Genomic DNA, 17484 nt, shown 5'->3' on the forward strand with positions numbered 1-17484 from the left:
ACAAACTAATTACATAAGATAAAGCCCCCTTAGATTCAGTCACCTTCAGAGTTTAAAAGTAAAGCTTGTGAAGGAATCAAAACATGCAAGCATGAAGTGCTTATAGATGAAGGCAAGATGTGAGCATTGCCTTGCAAACTCCCGTTCATCCTGCAGCACTCAGCTCAGATATCGGCTCCTCTAAGGAGGCATTCCACTAAACTCCCAGGCTGGATTAAATGCCTCTCTGGGTTTTCAGAGAATCCTGGTTGTACCTCCATGTCTCTGTTTTTTTGGGTTGGCCAAAAAGTGCCTTTGGTTTTTTTAGGTAAAAGTAAAAGACACGTTTTTCATTTTCACCAAGAGCTTTATTGAACAACATATTCACCCTTTTGTTCCACTACCTTCTGCTATTTTTCAGGCAACTTCATAATTCCATCTTCCCAAAACTTTTTATCTTTTTGAGCAAAGAACTATTCCAGGTGCCTTTTACAGTCTTCCAGGGTTGAAATTTTTTCCATTAAGAGAATTTTGTAAAGACCGAAATCAATGGAAATCCGAAGGTGCAATGTCTGGTGAACACAGCGGATGAGTCAGAACTTCCCAGCCAAGCTGGAACAGTTTTTGCCTGGTCATCAAAGAAACATGCAGTCTTGTGTTATCCTGATGGAAGATTATGCGTTTTCTGTTGACTAATTCTGGACGCTTTTCATCAAGTGCTGCTTTCAGTTGGTCTAATTGGGAGCAGTACTTGTTGGAATTAATCGTGCGGTTTTCCAGAAGGAGCTCATAATAGAGGACTCCCTTCCAATCCCAGCACATACACAACATCACCTTCTTTGCATGAACACTGGCCTTTGGTGTGCTTGGTGGTGGTTCATTTCGCTTGCCCCACACTCTCTTCCGTTTCACATTATTGTACAGTATCCACTTTTCATCACCCGTCACAATTTGTTTTAAAAACGGAACGTATTCATTACGTTTAAGTAGAGAATCGCATGTGGAAATAGGTCAAGAAGGTTTTCTACACTTAATTTATGTGGAATCCAAACCTCAAAGCGATTAAAACATAACCAAGCTGGCACAAATGATTTTCAGCGCTTGATTTGGATATTTTGAGTATGTCAGCTATCTCCCACATGGTATAACGTTGATCGTTCTCAGTTAATGTCTCGATTTGATCACTATCAGCTTCAACTGGTCTACCTGACTGTGGAGCATAGTCCAGTGAGAAATCTCTAGCACGAAACTTCACAAACCACTTTTGACACGTTCGATCAGTCATAGCACCTTCTCCATACACTACCCAAATCTTTCTTTGCATTTCAGTTGCATTCTTACCTTTCTTGAAATAATAAAGCATAATATGCTGAAAGTGTTGCTTTTTCCTTCCATTCTCAATATTAAAATGGCTATACAAAAATTCACCAATTTTGATAAGCTTTTTTAAATGCACGCTGATATGACAGCTGTCACATACAGTCTAACAAAACTGTTTCAAATGACGTTAAAGACAACTAAGTGCTACTAGAGCCATCTTACGGAAAAAAACGGAACGAACCTTTTGGCCAGCCCAGTATCACAGAATTGGAGATAGCTTGATAATTTTATGTATTCTCCACTACACGCTAAGCTAGTCAAAGACAGGGAACGTAGTACTCATTGTACTTGTAGCTTCTTCTTAAATTCACGTTTGAATGAAATCAAGTACAAATTTTAGAATATATGTTAGAAATCCCTAGAAAGGTCAGTGCAAGTGTTTTTGAGAGGGAGGGTGAGATGCCTCAGGAGGAGTAGCCGCAGTGCCAAGGGGAGTTGTTTGTGGGCTTTTTGTAGTTCTTACAGCCTGTAGGGAACCCTTCAAGGGATTTTCTCTGAACGGGTGAGTGACCTGAAAACCATGTTCTGGAAATATTGATCTTCTAGCAGTCCTGGTCCTATGGATGGTACGATAGATTGGAAGAGGAAGAAACTAGAGGAAAGAAGTTTGCTGAGGGGAGGGGTCCATGGTGTAGATCTCAGCAGAGATACGGACCTGAACTTGAGGGTGGTGACAGTGGCCACAGAGTTGGGGAATAGGCGCTTGGCCAGAAATAAGGACTTTGTGCACAAGTGATGGTGGTGATCAAAGAGAGTGAATCGAAGTTGATTGGATTTTGAGTTTAGAGAATCTGGGATAAAGACATTTCTTTTCATGGCAAGTCAGAAAGGACCACCAATCTGAGAAGTAAGTTGAGTTTAGTTTGGTACACATGAGCAAGGGAACACTGGGATAACCAAATAGCAATACATCTGAACCATTTGTAAATGCAGGACTCGGAGTTTGGTGAGAAGATGGCAGTTGTCAGCATTCAGTAGAAGGGGAAGTTACGGGAAAGGAGGATTTTTTTTAATGGTGTGTGCTATAAAGACTTAGAGGACTGATTTCTGATGGCCATTTCCAGGTTGGAGAGACAGGAAGGAAAGAGGCAGTCAGTGAAACAAGGGCATAATCAGTGAGGAAGGAGGAGAGTCAGGATATTGCCATAAAGGTCCTCTGATACTAGTGGGGGAGAGTTTCAGTGAATAAATGCAATACACAGCGCCAGATGTTACCAAGAAGTCAGGGAGATGTGCCCTTTAAAAAAAAAAAAAAAAAAAAACTATCACAAGTTATTTTCTTTAAATATTGAGTTTAAATTCCTACAGGACTTTGGACAGCACACATAGGTAGTTAAGGTATCTTGTTTAGCATTAAGGAAGGACAAGCGTTCTGGTGTTGGTAGCTTCATTTTGACTTATTCCCAACTTTCGTGATACCACAAAATACAGAGACCAAAAATGTACCCAAAGCATAAAGTACACTCTAATGAGATTTCTCAAGGTGAATTATTGTTTGGAGTTGGCTAACTCCTTGCCTTGTATTTTGATTCTTTTCATAGTATTGGCTAAATATTTGTTAAAGAAAATAAATAGAAAAGAAGATACACAAAACCTATCAAGTTGCCACCTCCTTGTAGATCACATTGAATTTATTCAATACCAGGTAATCATTAGACTTTTCATTTTTCGGAACAACAGAGTTGCCACAGGTGGGCTAAAGAGCAGTGGATCACCTTGATAAACTGTTGGCACGAGGTTTTTGCATGCTTTTCAGAGGAAGTGCTTTTCCTGGTGTCTTATGCCTTAATCATTTACCTTCCTCCAAGTTTTGTACCTTTCTAATTCAGGGATTGTGGTTTTACGTGTGGATTTACTAGGTGGAGTTGGGGGGTGTGGACAGGTACAGAACAAGATTAGGGAGAATGCTTTTGGTTTTGTGGTGGCGGTTTTGTTATCTGGTGTATAATCATAAAAACTCAGGAACATTCGTGCTTTCAATCAGATGGGTCACACACACCAAAAACTTGAATGAAAAAAGCCATGGAGTTTGATTGCTAAGCTAGAAATATATTTATTTAAATGCCGTCTTCGGTCTTCACCGTGTTTTCTGTCATTAACAATTTTTATTTAGAACGCACGCTGATTCTGCAAAATCCACCCCTTCGGAGACAGACTGCAATGATAACGTCCCTTCTCATAAAAATCCTGCTTCCTCCCAGAGCAAACATGGAGTGAATGGCTTTTTCCAGCAGCAGATGATGTATGACTCTCCACCACCTCGGGCTGCATCCGTTTCCGTAGACTCCAGCCTTTATAACCTGCCCAGAAGTCACTCCCATGACGTCTTACCAAAGGTGTCTCCTTCAAGTACTGAAGCCGACGGAGAGCTCTATGTTTTTAATACCCCATCCGGGACCTCGAGTGTAGAGCCTCAGATGAGGCATGTATCTATTAGTTATGACATTCCTCCAACACCTGGTAATACTTATCAGATTCCGCGAACATTTCCAGAAGGAACCTTGGGGCAGACGTCAAAGCTAGACACTATTCCAGATATTCCTCCACCTCGGCCACCGAAACCGCATCCGGCTCATGACCGATCTCCTGTGGACACGTGTAGCATCACACGCACAGCCTCTGACACTGACAGTAGTTACTGTATCCCGACAGCAGGGGTGCCACCGTCCCGTAGTAATACCATTTCCACTGTGGATTTGAACAAATTGCGAAAAGGTCAGCTCCCGTTGGCTTTTCCTGGCTTAGAGGTTAATGATAGAAAATCTCTTTTTCTGAGTATTGGTTCTTGGACGCTTAGTGTGACATTAAAAGGCAGTCCCTTTTTTCTTCAGCGCCGCAGTTACCCACTCAGGTAGCGAAGCTGTCAGAGCCTCGGTAGATCCCAGGAAGTGTGTTTGTGCAGGCAGCGTGTGCCTGTGTGCACGTTGTGGTGGAAGGGAGAAAAGGCGAGGAGTTTTTCATCCCTAAGAAGTATGGCCTTCGTAATACTTCCTTGCCTCGGGGAGTGTGCACCGCTCTCTCTCTCTCTCTCACTTCCTCTACATCCTGGGTGAGCAGACCCGATGGGGCAGAGGCACAGGAAGTGGACCAGCCACAAAGCCTTTCCCAGTCATACCCTTTCCCGTATTCGTGTCCTATTACGGCTGCTTCTGTGTCACATCTGTTGGGCTCTGTTTCCTTCCTTCCCAGATCAACAGTTTTTGTTATGTCTGCCAGGTGATATTCAGTTGCAGTCAGGTCATCCTGCTTTTTGTTTGGTTGGTTTTATGTGTTTTTAAAGCTCTGCATCTTCTCTCCCCTTACCCCTTAGCCACCTCACTGATTCGTGTACCATCTTCCTAGAGCCCGCCAAAAGTTATAGACTTTGAGAGGAGACAAATTGAGTCTGGGTTAACCTCGGAGGGTCCTAGAGTCCTGAAAATAAAAAGCCCAAGTTTAAAAGGCACCCACCCTAAAAACTACGTCTTTGACACTTCTGGATTTTGTGGTAGTTATCCAGCTGCTCTAAAGAAGTTAAAGATTTGATGCCTTGGGCTTCCCTGGTGGCGCAGTGGTTGAGAATCCGCCTGCCGATGCAGGGGTCACGGGTTCGTGCCCTGGTCCGGGAAGATCCCACATGCCGCGGAGCAACTAAGCCCGTGAGCCATGGCCGCTAGGCCTGCGCGTCCGGAGCCTGTGCTCCGCAACGGGAGAGGCCACAGCAGTGAGAGGCCCGCATACCACAAAAAAAAAAAAAAAAAAAAAAAAAAGATTTGATGCCTTGTGGATGGTACTTACGTCAATACTTATCTAGCCATTCAACCCCAATTTCTAACTTCTTTCTCGAAATGGCTGTAATGTATCTTGAGGTGGTTATAAGTTAGTGAGATGTAAGTTATACCCAAGGGTGCAAAAGACAAGAAAACAGAAGTATTTATTTTCTCCGTCTTTAAATAACCCATCTCACTGTCATAATCAAATCCTGGTACTGGTTAGCATATGAATAAATGCCTGCATTTTCTAGTGGTTTGATGTTTCAGTTCAAGATATTATTCTGGGCTTCCCTGGTGGCGCAGTGGTTGAGAATCCGCCTGCCGATGCAGGAGACACGGGTTCGTGCCCCGGTCCGGGAGGATCCCACATGCCGCGGAGCAACTAAGCCCGTGAGCCATGGCCGCTAGGCCTGCGCGTCCGGAGCCTGTGCTCCGCAACGGGAGAGGCCACAACAGTGAGAGGCCCGCATACCGCAAAAAAAAAAAAGATATTATTCTGTAAGCAACCTTTTTAAAATCTGTGAGTGCGCATACATGCATATATGAAAAGAGAGAGAGAGAAGGTCATTCCTGATTACCCTGAGAACTCGCAAAGATGGGGAGAAGTATTGACAGTCTGTTCTCTGTTTTAGATGCTAGTTCCCAAGACTGCTATGATATTCCACGAACATTTCCAACTGATAGATCTAGTTCACTCGAAGGCTTCCACAACCACTTTGTAAGTATAATCGACCTTGGCATCATCGAGTGTATTTCATTGTCAAAACCTTCGCACTTAGGACCCTGAAACTAAATGAGATCCTGAAATAAAAGTCCCTTCAGAGCCACATGAGTAGGCGTAACTTACAATTGTGTTTTCCTGTTTGACAGTAGTTCTCGTTTATTGAAAGAAATGTATGTGTGTTTTAGAAAATCAAAAATGTATTGACAGTGGGGAGTGTATCAAGCGAAGAACTGGATGAAAATTATGTCCCCATGAATCCCAACTCTCCTCCACGACAACATTCCAGCAGTTTCACGGAACCAATTCAGGAAGCAAATTATGTGCCAATGACTCCGGGGACATTTGATTTTTCTTCATTTGGAATGCAAGTGCCTCCTCCCGCTCACATGGGCTTCAGGTCCAGCCCGAAGACCCCTCCTAGAAGGCCAGTTCCTGTTGCAGACTGTGAACCACCCCCCGTGGATCGGAACCTCAAGCCAGACAGAAAAGGTAAGGAGAGCGTGGCATGGTAAAAGGGCTGGGGGTTGCCAGTTGAGATCTGCATTTAACTGTCATGAAATCCGAAACAGAATCGGGACTAGAAATTCAGAACTATTTCATATTACCTAAGTTACCAGCTTGTTTAAGTAAAGTAGTATTGCTGTTTATAGATTAATAATTATTATGTCATATGCTGATACCCAGGTGAGATTTTTAAGTCTCCTGTCTCTGGAGCAGAGGTTACAAACTAAACTATTCACAAGGATTGGCAAGCAACAGGAGATAATTAGGAGAAACTGGAATGCCCGTGGCCCAGCCAAATGGAGTCACTAACTATACCGCCTGGCCACAATCCTTTGTGGACTTGTGAAACTAACATGGGCCCCCTAGAGGAGAATCTTCTGATTATCAAGAGAAGTCACAAATTTGGGGGTTTATTTGTATTTTCTTTTGATTTTTAAGTTCTACCAGCTAATTTGATTATTTGAAAAAAACAAAACAAAACATTGCAGACCGTACCACACACTTTTACGAGCTAGATACGGTCTTTGACTGGTCTTTTGTAACCTCTCCTCCAGAGTATTTAATATCAAATCAGACTTGAGATTATTAGTGCACTTGCCATGATTCTTTAAGAACAGTAAGATTGCTTGTGTACTCTTTCCATTCTGCGCCTATAACAACTTTTAAAAAATGATTCTGCCTTTGCTGGGGTATAAACAAATGCTTCTAGTCTATTCTTTCATATTGGCCTTCATAAGTAACATTAAATTCTAAGGTGGCATGGTTGGTTAAGAACTCAGTGTAAAAGAAACTTTTCAGCCAAACTGGTAACATGTACCCAAGTTTTTGAAATATAGGTTCAAGGGGTTAAACCCCAGACAGCCAGCTGTGTTGCTGCAGGCTGCAAGTGTGATTTTAATCTCGACAACCAAGTAAGTTAGTGTATTGGCTGTGAGATGCGTGGCACAGTTTCTGGGGAATTCAGCACATTTGAAGAGTCTCCTGTGCTCTGTGTAGCTGTTTTTAAAAAGCATGTAATCTTGTATAAATTTCTCATTAACCTGGGCTTGGATCATTAATAGTCATTCTAATTAAGTTCCCGGTGTGGGGAACAGAGACTGAGACTCAGAGGATCTTCAGAAAATGAGTTTTGTTTTGTTTTGCTTTTAAGAAAGTAAATGAAAAGAGAAAGCCGCAACTGAGACACTCCTAGGAGGCTGTCACTTTGTCCTGCCCTCCCTGCATTTCTGTCCTCTGGAAACTCTTTGATCCTGCTTTGCTCTCTCTCCCTCACATTCTTTCCTTCTTTCCTCTTTTCTTTTACGCTGCATTCTCTACTTTACGCTTTCTGCTGTCAGAGAGCTTTGGCCTCTGATGCCCCTGTGTGGCCTCGATTCCGCCCTGTGGCTCCTTTTTATGGGCCCTCGAAGCTTCCACATCTGCTGCTAATTGCCTTGTTCATTATTGACTCACTCCAGATCGCTCAGCGAAAGTTTGATTGGTCTCGTTTGTCTGTCCACACCACAAGGCCACAAGATAGATTGTAGATGGCAGGTGAGCCCACACGCTGGCTGCTGTTGGGTCAAGGGCTCACCTTTGCTCAGACAGCTGGAAAGATGGTCGCACCCCCGGTCACCCCAGAGGTCCCAGCAGCAGAGCCATGATCAGGGCTGGCTATTTTAGAAACAGTGTGAGCATCCCAGGCTTTTTAGGTGATAACTTTTCCTTTTGTTTCTCTTGGTCCTCATTTGTTTTAAAATCTATTTAGATGTCCCTCGTCATTTTCTTCTTTTATACAACACACAGAAGTATGTTTGGACATGTATAGATTTATAATTGAGCCCACAGAGGGTGCAAGGATTAAGATACAAGTGTCAGGAAGTCCGTGAAACGTGGAAATCCTCATTTTAATGCTAAACTGGTTCTCTCCTTCTTTTCCTGTAATCAGTGTATGTTGGCAGCAGATCGCTAGTTTTTCACACCAAACATAACCGTCTTGTGTCTTGAGGTCCCCACATAAATATGGTCATGGTGTGCTGTGGGTGATGCATGGAGCTCTGAGTCCTTGCAGCTTTGCTCCCCCACCTTTCCTTCCTCCCCTTAGGCTCTGCTTAACACAGTTTGAAAATTCCCAGTGTATTTCACAGTTAATGGTTTCACGGGGTAAGCACAATGCAGAATCAGAAAAGGTCCCTATTTACCTGTTGGAAAGTTTTAGGATCGTAATGAAATGCTTTTAGTATCATCTAGGTCTGACAGAGTTCACGTACCCCCATATTATAGTATATATTATTTTATGTAGGCAGCATAATAAAATGGCATATGTATTATACATCATATATATTGCATATATGTGTAATTAAACCTCCCTATGTAAATATATGGTGAAAGTACTATATATTCTAGTACATGAGAGACTGTCCTAGTCCTCTAAACCAACCAATGGTAACCCTACTGTAGAACAGAACAAAGTAGGTTCCTTGGTTACTTTTGGAGATTCTGTTTAGTCTTTAAAAAATTAACTGAGCTATTGAAAGACAATCTTGAACTCATGGGCCAGATTACTGATTTGGTATCATTGCTTAGATACAAAGTGAACCGAAAAAGCACCCAGAATAAAATTTCCACATAGTTTTTGGCAAATTCAAGGAGAATAATAGGTTTAGCAAAACAGTAGTGAAGTTACTTAAAGTCTTAGTTATAAAAAAAGGGGGGGTGGGTTGCTTTTCTTATTATTACTCTACTTTTTAAAATAAATATGATACGGGCTTCCCTGGTGGCGCAGTGGTTGAGAATCCGCCTGCCGATGCAGGGGACACGGGTTCGTGCCCCGGTCCGGGAAGATCCCACATGCCACAGAGCGGCTGGGCCCGTGAGCCATGGCCGCTGAGCCTGTGCGTCCGGAGCTTGCGCTCTGCAACGGGAGAGGCCACGACAGTGAGAGGCCCACGTACTGCAAAAATAAATAAATAAATAATAAATATGATACAAGAGAAGGCATGAGAAAGTATCTAATATTGCAAGGCAAACTTTGTCAAGTCACTTTAGAAAGTTATAGCTATTCAAGAAAAACATTTTAAAACACAAATTCAGATCTTGGAGCAAAGTTTATCCTTAAAAACTTAAACCGTAAGACAGATGTCTTATTTCGTCCTGAAATTCTTCTCATGGTGCATAGCATCTGGTGAGTCTGTTTTCATTTCACATTTTGTGACATCAGATACATGACTCTGTCTATTATTCTATTATCTCTTATTAACTAAACCTCATAATAAGCAAACCTTATTCTATAAAATATGGCTTGATTAGTTCCAAAACTCGATATAACTAACTCAACACCCAGTATAACTGGTTTCTGTGATTGTCTTCTTGGGAAGGGTCTACAATAAATGAGTGACATTCTAGTCTTGTTTATACCCCCAATTATAGATGTCAGCTGCTGTAGTTAGTAGTACGGATGAGTTTTTCAAATACTTCTGAGTAATTGAAGCTGCAGAAATACGTGCATGTTTTAAACACTTATATTCAATGTATTTTCATGGACACTTTACCCAATCACCCAACTGTGGTAGCTATATTTTCACCCATACTATTTCTGTCACAGTAGTATTTGTTCTGAACCGTATCTTGTGTATATTAACAAAGGAGAAAATCATAATTTACAAGTACTGTGTTAAATATTAGGAAAGCAGATGAGTCATTGGAAATGCAGGACAAATTCTGTTTTGATTACTTCAACTGAAACTTTTATATTTTAATAGAAAAGCAACTTTGTAAAGTTTGGAAAATTTCTATAAGGTATTGTGATTTCTCTTAAAGTAAGTCCTTACATAAATCTACCAGATTTCATCTGTGCATTTAACTGGGCCCATTCACTCTCTTTCTAACGTGATATAGCAGCTGTTCAAGCCTCAGATATACTGTCTTTATATTTTGTTTTGTTTGGCTTTGTCCATTCATGGCTTCCTGCAGTAGATCTGACCATTAGTTATTGTATTGGTTTTAAAAAAGCAGAGCAAGCTTACTTCTGGTGTTTTTGTATGTTCGTTTGGTTAAAATATCTTCAGGTCCTGCTGGATCTTCACTTTGGTGTAGGAAGGCTCTAGAAGACCAATCGAGGAGCTTCCCTAGGTGGATCTCTTTGGTATCTTTGCTATAAATATTTGCTCAAGAGAGCTTCTAAAGAAGTTTTTTGAAAGTGATTAAAAATTAACACGCTTTTGAAAAACTACTTTTATACTATAATAAATGTTTGGAAGATGGATAAATGATACCAGTACATATAGCTAGATTTTAATAAACAAGTATTAAAGTTTGACTCTCAAGTCAGAGTTTTGGGTTGGTGGTTACAGTTTAAAGGAAATGAGTACAGAGTGCATTTTTACAGCACAGCCTCTACGTGTGGGTTTTTTTCCTGAATATTCCTGACTTTCCGATATAATTATCATTATTATAGTCCCCTTTATACAATGAGACTACTCAAACAAGCGTAAAAGTTTTTCAGTGTGCTACCTTGATCACTCCTTGGAATAAGCAGAGGATAATCATGTTGTGAATTATTTTTCTTCTTTCTTGATTTCTGAGATGCCTACTGGAAATAGTAGCATCCTCTGTGAAACTTGAGATGAGTGAATAATTTAGGCTAAGTTAGACCAATAATGATAGAGAAAATAAATTTTCCACTTTGAGTTGAATTTATGTAAGCAGTACCTATTAAAATAATAATCGTATACGGACTTTTCCAAAAGGACTGCATCTGCTTCTTTGAAGCATGACCTCGTATGACTGCCTTGACCGTATTTGGGATGATCAACTTTTGCAACAACATTCAGTTGTTCTTTTTTTTTTCTCTTTTCTCCTTCAAAGGCAAACACAAAGTTATGACATTGGTCAGATTATACACCCCCATCAGATTAAGCTTGAAGAGAACCGCAGTTCATCAGAACACATTGAAGGGCCTCCCAGTTATAGGATGTGACCTCTGATAGGTCTGGGGTGTCCAGACCCAAGGAAGGACAGGTGGCTTCTCTAAAGAAGCTCCCATTTAGTGGGAAAGTGGGAAAGTAAACACATTATCATAATGAGCACAGAAGGGGCTTGTGGTTGAGGTTAGCTCTTGGCCCTGCAGGCCGTCTCCCCTGAGGAGAATCTCAGAGGGTCAGTGGCAATGAATGATGATAGAGGATCTTCTATCGGAATAAACAGCATACCCAGATCCTTTAAAAAGAGGGGACTGGCTCAGTGTTCTTGGGTGGGAGGGAGGAAAGCATGAATGCAGGAAGGAATGCCAAATGCCTGGCAGGTGCCAGCTCCTGGGGGCTTTATAATCCATGCTAATGAGCTTGGGCTTTATTCTGAGATTACAGGGTTTTATGCAGGCAAGTACATAATCAGGTCGGCCCCTAGAAAGCTCATTCTAAGATTTAAGGATACCATAGGGGGGAAAATGGTACTTTTTAATGCAAACTGTTATAAAATCACACTTTTTTTCAGCATCTCCTTTAAAGAGTGCTTTGCCCGGTGTTCCAAACCCAGGGTTCTTGACGCCTCGCTTTAGAGGTGAGCAGACAGGAAGGCATAACCAAAGTCCCTGACCTGACTCGAAATTGCTGCCTCCGCTGGGGGACCTAGAGCGAGTGACTTTTACAAGTTTGGAGGCCACTTGGAGTGTAAGTGGAGGTCATTTAGCCACACAGTGTGAGTTCACTTTCAGAAAAACAAACCAGGTAAGTGCAGTGCACATTACAGAACGGAAGCCAGGACTTCAGACTTACAGATTCTTTAATTTTCTTGGATACATGGAAACAAACTCTTGCCATTATAAATAGAAAGTAAAATTGATAAAGGGAAATCAGAGAGAAAGTGGAATCTAGAGTAACTCCTGCTATGTGATCAGTTGCTGTGGCAACTGCGGACAGAGGCAACGAAGCAGGTGTGGGGGGGTCCCAGAAAGATAAATTCCATTTCGAACATGCAGTGTGAAAGCCTACAGAACCTCCATGTGGGGTGACTTTGTAGGTATGCCAGTAAGGGTCTTAGGGGGAGATCTGAACCAGAGGTTAAGATTTACCAAGTTCCGCTCCGAACGCGGGAGCGGATCACGTGATCCAGAGATTGACAGCCCCGGCTGAGATTGTTTTAACCACCGAGGGTTAAAGCGCAATGTGGGTGCGCTCTTTGCTAAAGAAATGCGTCATGGTTGCTTTCTTTGTTCGAACCTAATCTAGCCAAAACCTCCTTGTAACTGTCTTGGATTTAAAAGCTGAGGCTCAAATGAGTTACCACTGTTGACTCTTAGAATTTGAGAATCAGTGTATCCCCAGAGTTGGTTCATTTTCTGCCTCTGCTTTAGTCTTATCTCACACCCTTTATTGTCGCACTTGAGTAATTAGAGAAACATTCCAGTATTTGCCTCTAGGCAGCAGAGGAGAAGTACATGCACCTTGGACTCTTTTTCCTTTCTCTCCTCGTAAGTAATACTGAGCCACCATTTGAGTATCACTTTCATTTCTGTCTGGAACACAAATGTCAAATTGAGCCAGGCAGTAAAAATACAAAGAAATGAAGCTACCAAAATGCCTGAGCGACTAGGTTCAATTCAGGGCAACGTTTTCACCTTGAGGCGTTTGGCCTAACATCAGCCTTAAGCTTTGCGTGGAGTAGAAAATACATGGAAATTTTATAAATGCACTATTAAAAAATTCACTTAATACGGTATCTTTCTGTGAAGAATGCCAAGGAGTACCCTTGAGAGTACTTGAGAGAGTTAGGAAATTTTCATGTTTTATAAGCTAGAAAAATCACATTTTCAAGAACTTGTAGATTTTGGTCAATAAGGTGCTAGAGATCAACATGGAATCAGCGAACTCTAATATTATTTTCCATCTAATAGATGTCAACTCAGTTTTGTACATGTCAAGAAAGAAGAGAATTTGGTGCCATTGAGAATGAAGTAGTTTAAATTCCTGATTGAAATGATATTGCTACTCTGGCATCCAGGCTTCTAGTGGGAAAAGTATGAGGCCAGCTGCTGGGTATTAAACCTGTACTTTTCATAAGGCTTTTCAGTGATACTTGTACATGACAGATTAAACGGAAAAAAAAAAAAAAAAAAAGATGGCAACTGAAATTTATGCTTTCCAATTCTCAAATTAAAGCTAGACAGTCAGCAGTTCCAGAATCTGGACATCTAATCCTTGCAAAATGCTGTTACGGGGGCAGCCACTGAGTGTTCAGGGAAAAGAAATGCTGGTCTTGGTTTTGACTTTGGATTAGCAGACATTGTATCAATAGAACTTCTCTAGAAGAGTGCTTTCAGGTGGTGAAGGAGTAGTCGGATTAAGGTTTTTAAAACACCTCTGTCAAGTTAAGAAAGTAGGCCTTGGTACTTTCGTATGAGACAGCAGACTTCAAAGAAAAGATGTACTTGTGATCTGACTGAGAGGTTTTATAATTTTTTATTGGATCCAGTTTTCTAAGGCGTCTTAGAAGAGTAACTAACGTGACACATGTTTTTCCTCTCTTCCTCCAAATAAAGATGACAACTAACCAGGCAGTGAGGCCACTAAAACCCTACCATCTTTTATAACAGTCTGCTTATTACATTGTTGCATGCAGCTTCCGCTTCCGGTGGTATTGAGCATGAATGATATGCATAGCCAGACTGAAATAGTCTCCACAAACAAACTTTTGTTTATGCTTTTGAGATGTAACATGTCTGCTCAGGGCTCTGTTGCTTTTTTACAGAATCCATTTTTTTTTCCAATTAAAAAAATAACATTATATTAAGAGAGTCTTCTTTTTACCAATTAGGTCAAAGTCCTAAAATTTTAAGACCTAAACCCCATGGTTTAGAGCGAACTGATTCACAAACCATAGGTGACTTTGCTACGAGAAGAAAGGGTATGTACTTTAGCACCGCATGCTGGATGGGGTGTTGGGAATTTATTTATTCTGTGATGTTGTTTCCTTTAAAAGTAAAGGAGAAGAGCCTTAAATACTATTTTGTTGTAAATAAAACTTCCCAGCACGTAATTTCTAAAGTGAATGCTTCTCATAATACATGAGTATATTATGCCATTAACAGCAGCATGTTAAATATTTGATAGTATATGATATTCAGTCTTTTCCTTTTGCATTATTCTTTTAACCTTTTAGACGTCAATAGAGTGTTTTCTTTAAGCTTGTGAGATGCTTGTTTGTTCCAGTTGTCTCCTGTATTTATGTATAATGAATATATTCTGTTCTGAGACAATATACAATCATTTCCATGGATTCATTATTTTATGTCATTACTTAGAATTTGACAGCTAAGCAGCTATTAGCCTTTGTGTTTAAAAAAAAAAGTGAAAACATCAGAGTTAAATACTTTCAAGTGAGCACAGCATTCTGTACATGTCCATTTTAAGTGTATAGGTGAGCAAAATTATTTTAACTCAAACTTAAGTCAATGTAGCCTTCAGAAAATCTCATTGAAATTTGTTGTATTTGAGTTGCCAAAAATACTTCGGCATAAACCCCAGAGAATCTACATAATCCTTTAAAATGACTACCTATTTTGTAGTTTGAAGGTAATTATAACTTCGTTGATTCAATGTACACATATATGGACAAAGACTAGAGGAGGGATGTCTGGAAAAAAGGAAGACTTTTTCTTTAGGGTGGCAGGATGAAATGTAACTAAAATATTTACCTAAGATGTTTAAATAGTATCCCCAAATATAATGAGTATTAACACATAATATTGTTGAAGTTCTTTTGCTCATGTCATGAATTTCTGAAAACTGAGTCTTACCTTAAGGGCGAAGAGCTCTGTGGAATATATACTGGCAGAGTAATTAATTGTCCACTGCAATAATAGGGTAAATAAGCAAAGACAACTTATAAATTAAGCTAATAAGAACATTAGCATTTATTTTTACTTAATTTGTTAAACGATATTGTTGTTTAAATTAAGCTAAAAATTTGAGGCAATTGTTATAAATTGTGGCCTTTTCTCAGAGCAGAGTTTGAGTATAAAGATATAATTATTGCTTTGTTTTATTTTGTTCCAGACTGGGCCTGAATTAATTTAAAAGATTTGGTTATTAATTCTTTTTTTCAGTTTTTGGTTTTAGCGAAGTTTGGTGTTTATTGCTTCCTAAACATCATTTTATATGTATAGTTGTATAAATGATGCTTCAGTGTTGATGATGAGGACTGTTTTTACATAGAAAATTAAATCTCCGTGTTTGAGAATAAAATTAGTGAAAAAAATAAAATAAGGAAATAATGAAAAGTATAAATCAAATAACTATGAAGGAATTGGGTCACATTACTCTTTCTTGTTCTCATTAAGTTTATATTCCTAACATATTTACTTAAGAAGCAATATGTTGTAATAATAGAGTTTTATTCAGACTTTCAGTCAACAATCAGGAAACGTTATCTGATTTAGCTTTTGCCACTAATTTTTCAGCTGTGTGACCTTGGAAGAATCACATAACATCAGTGTACTTCTTTTCATGTGTGAAACTAAGCTGGTCCTAAGTGTACTGTGGCTATAATGTATAAATAGAGATGTAGAAAGAGGGTCTTGTTTTGTTTTCCAAATTTCTGTATGCTAAAGTCTCTTTTTTTTCTCTTTTGTTTCAGTCAAGCCGGCACCTTTAGAAATAAAACCTTTGCCAGAATGGGAAGAATTACAAGCCCCAGTAAGATCTCCCATCACTAGGAGTTTTGCTCGAGAGTAAGTCTTTGTTTAAAATAGTTAGCTCCTTGATTGTTCATTATAATGGAGAGTACCTAGAACAGTGGTTCCCAAAGGATGGTCTGGGGAGCCTCTCATTTTGGGGTTCTGTGAAGTCAAAACTATTTTCATGAATATACTAAGATGTCATTTGCTTTTCCACTCCCCTTCTCTCATGAGTGTACACTGGAGTTTTCCAGAGGTGGCATAATATTGGACGATATCTTTGTGACAGCTAATAGTGTATGTATTTGTGTACACTTGTCTTTAAAAATTTTTTTTTCTATTATATGTAATGTGGTAAATATCAGTAGATATCACCCATATTAACCAAAGTTCCTTGGGGTTCTCAGTAAATTTTAAGAGTGTGAAAGGTTCATGAGGCTAGAAATTTCTGAGAACTACTGCTCTGGAAAATACGGTAGTTTCTTGTAGGGATTATTTGATGGAGATTCATTTAAATGTATGTGGGGAAATGAAAAGGATGTCTGTAGTTACAAACCTGTGTTGCTGTTTTGAATGTGTACGTGTGTGTATGTGTGAATATATGTGTGTATGTGAATATATATGTGTGTGTGTGTGTATATATATAGTTTTTTAAAATAGTACTTAAATCTTCCTTTTTATATCTGTGTCTTTCTACTTACCCCCACATCACTAGCAATACTTTTTTCATTGTTCTGCAGAAGGTACTTTGTTGTTGGTTTTTTTTTTAACATCTTTATTGCAGTATAATTGCTTTACAATGGTGTGTTAGTTTCTGCTTTATAACAAAGTGACTCAGTTATACATATACATATATCCCCATATCTCTTCCCTCTTGTGTCTCCCTCCCTCCAACCCTCCCTATCTCACCCCTCTAGGTGGTCACAAAGCACCAAGCTGATCTCCCTGTGCTATGCTATGCGGCTGCTTCCCACTAGCTATCTATTTTACGTTTGGTAGTGTATATATGTCCATGCCACTCTCTCACTTCGTCCCAGCTTCCCTTTCCCCTCCCCGTGTCCTCAAGCCATTCCCTATGTCTGCGTCTTTATTCCTGTCCTGCCTTTAGGTTCTTCAGAACTTTTTTTTTTTTTTTTTTTTTTTTTTTAGATTCCATACATATGTGTTAGCATACGGTATTTGTTTTTCTCTTTCTGACTTACTTCACTCTGTATGACAGTCTCTAGATCCATCCATGTCACTACAAATAACTCAATTTCATTTCTTTTTATGGCTGAGTAATATTCCATTGTATGTATGTGCCACATCTTCTTTATCCTGCAGAAGGTACTTTGATGCTCAGAAATATCCCTTTACAGAAGCAGACTTGAAGACAATAGAGAACAAGCTAGTGGTTAGCAGTGGTGGGGTGGGGAGGGGATGGAAATAGGGTGGGGAAGTGGAAGGTATGAACTACCACCCACTACAAGATAAGTGGGAGCTTACCTTGGGTA

General features: G+C 40.0%; 1 protein-coding gene across 13 annotated transcripts in view; it reads left to right on the forward strand.

Moving 5' to 3' along the window:
- Nucleotides 1-17484, forward strand: part of GAB1 (GRB2 associated binding protein 1) — a 130560-nt gene that overhangs the window by 99921 nt on the left and 13155 nt on the right. For 7 of the 13 annotated variants that reach the window (XM_067035595.1, XM_059066769.2, XM_059066771.2 and 4 more), the window contains 5 exons: nucleotides 3473-4074; nucleotides 5744-5829; nucleotides 6021-6324; nucleotides 14131-14220; nucleotides 15952-16045. In XM_067035595.1, the coding sequence (XP_066891696.1) occupies nucleotides 3473-4074; nucleotides 5744-5829; nucleotides 6021-6324; nucleotides 14131-14220; nucleotides 15952-16045 (1176 nt within the window). Of the gene's footprint in view, nucleotides 1-3472; nucleotides 4075-5743; nucleotides 5830-6020; nucleotides 6325-11811; nucleotides 12045-14130; nucleotides 14221-15951; nucleotides 16046-17484 lie in introns of those variants that run through there. The other 6 variants (XM_059066772.2, XM_059066773.2, XM_067035596.1 and 3 more) reach the window with 2 other exon arrangements.

The sequence above is a fragment of the Kogia breviceps genome, chromosome 6 (genome assembly GCF_026419965.1).
Source record: "Kogia breviceps isolate mKogBre1 chromosome 6, mKogBre1 haplotype 1, whole genome shotgun sequence".
Taxonomy (NCBI): Eukaryota; Metazoa; Chordata; class Mammalia; order Artiodactyla; family Physeteridae; genus Kogia; species Kogia breviceps.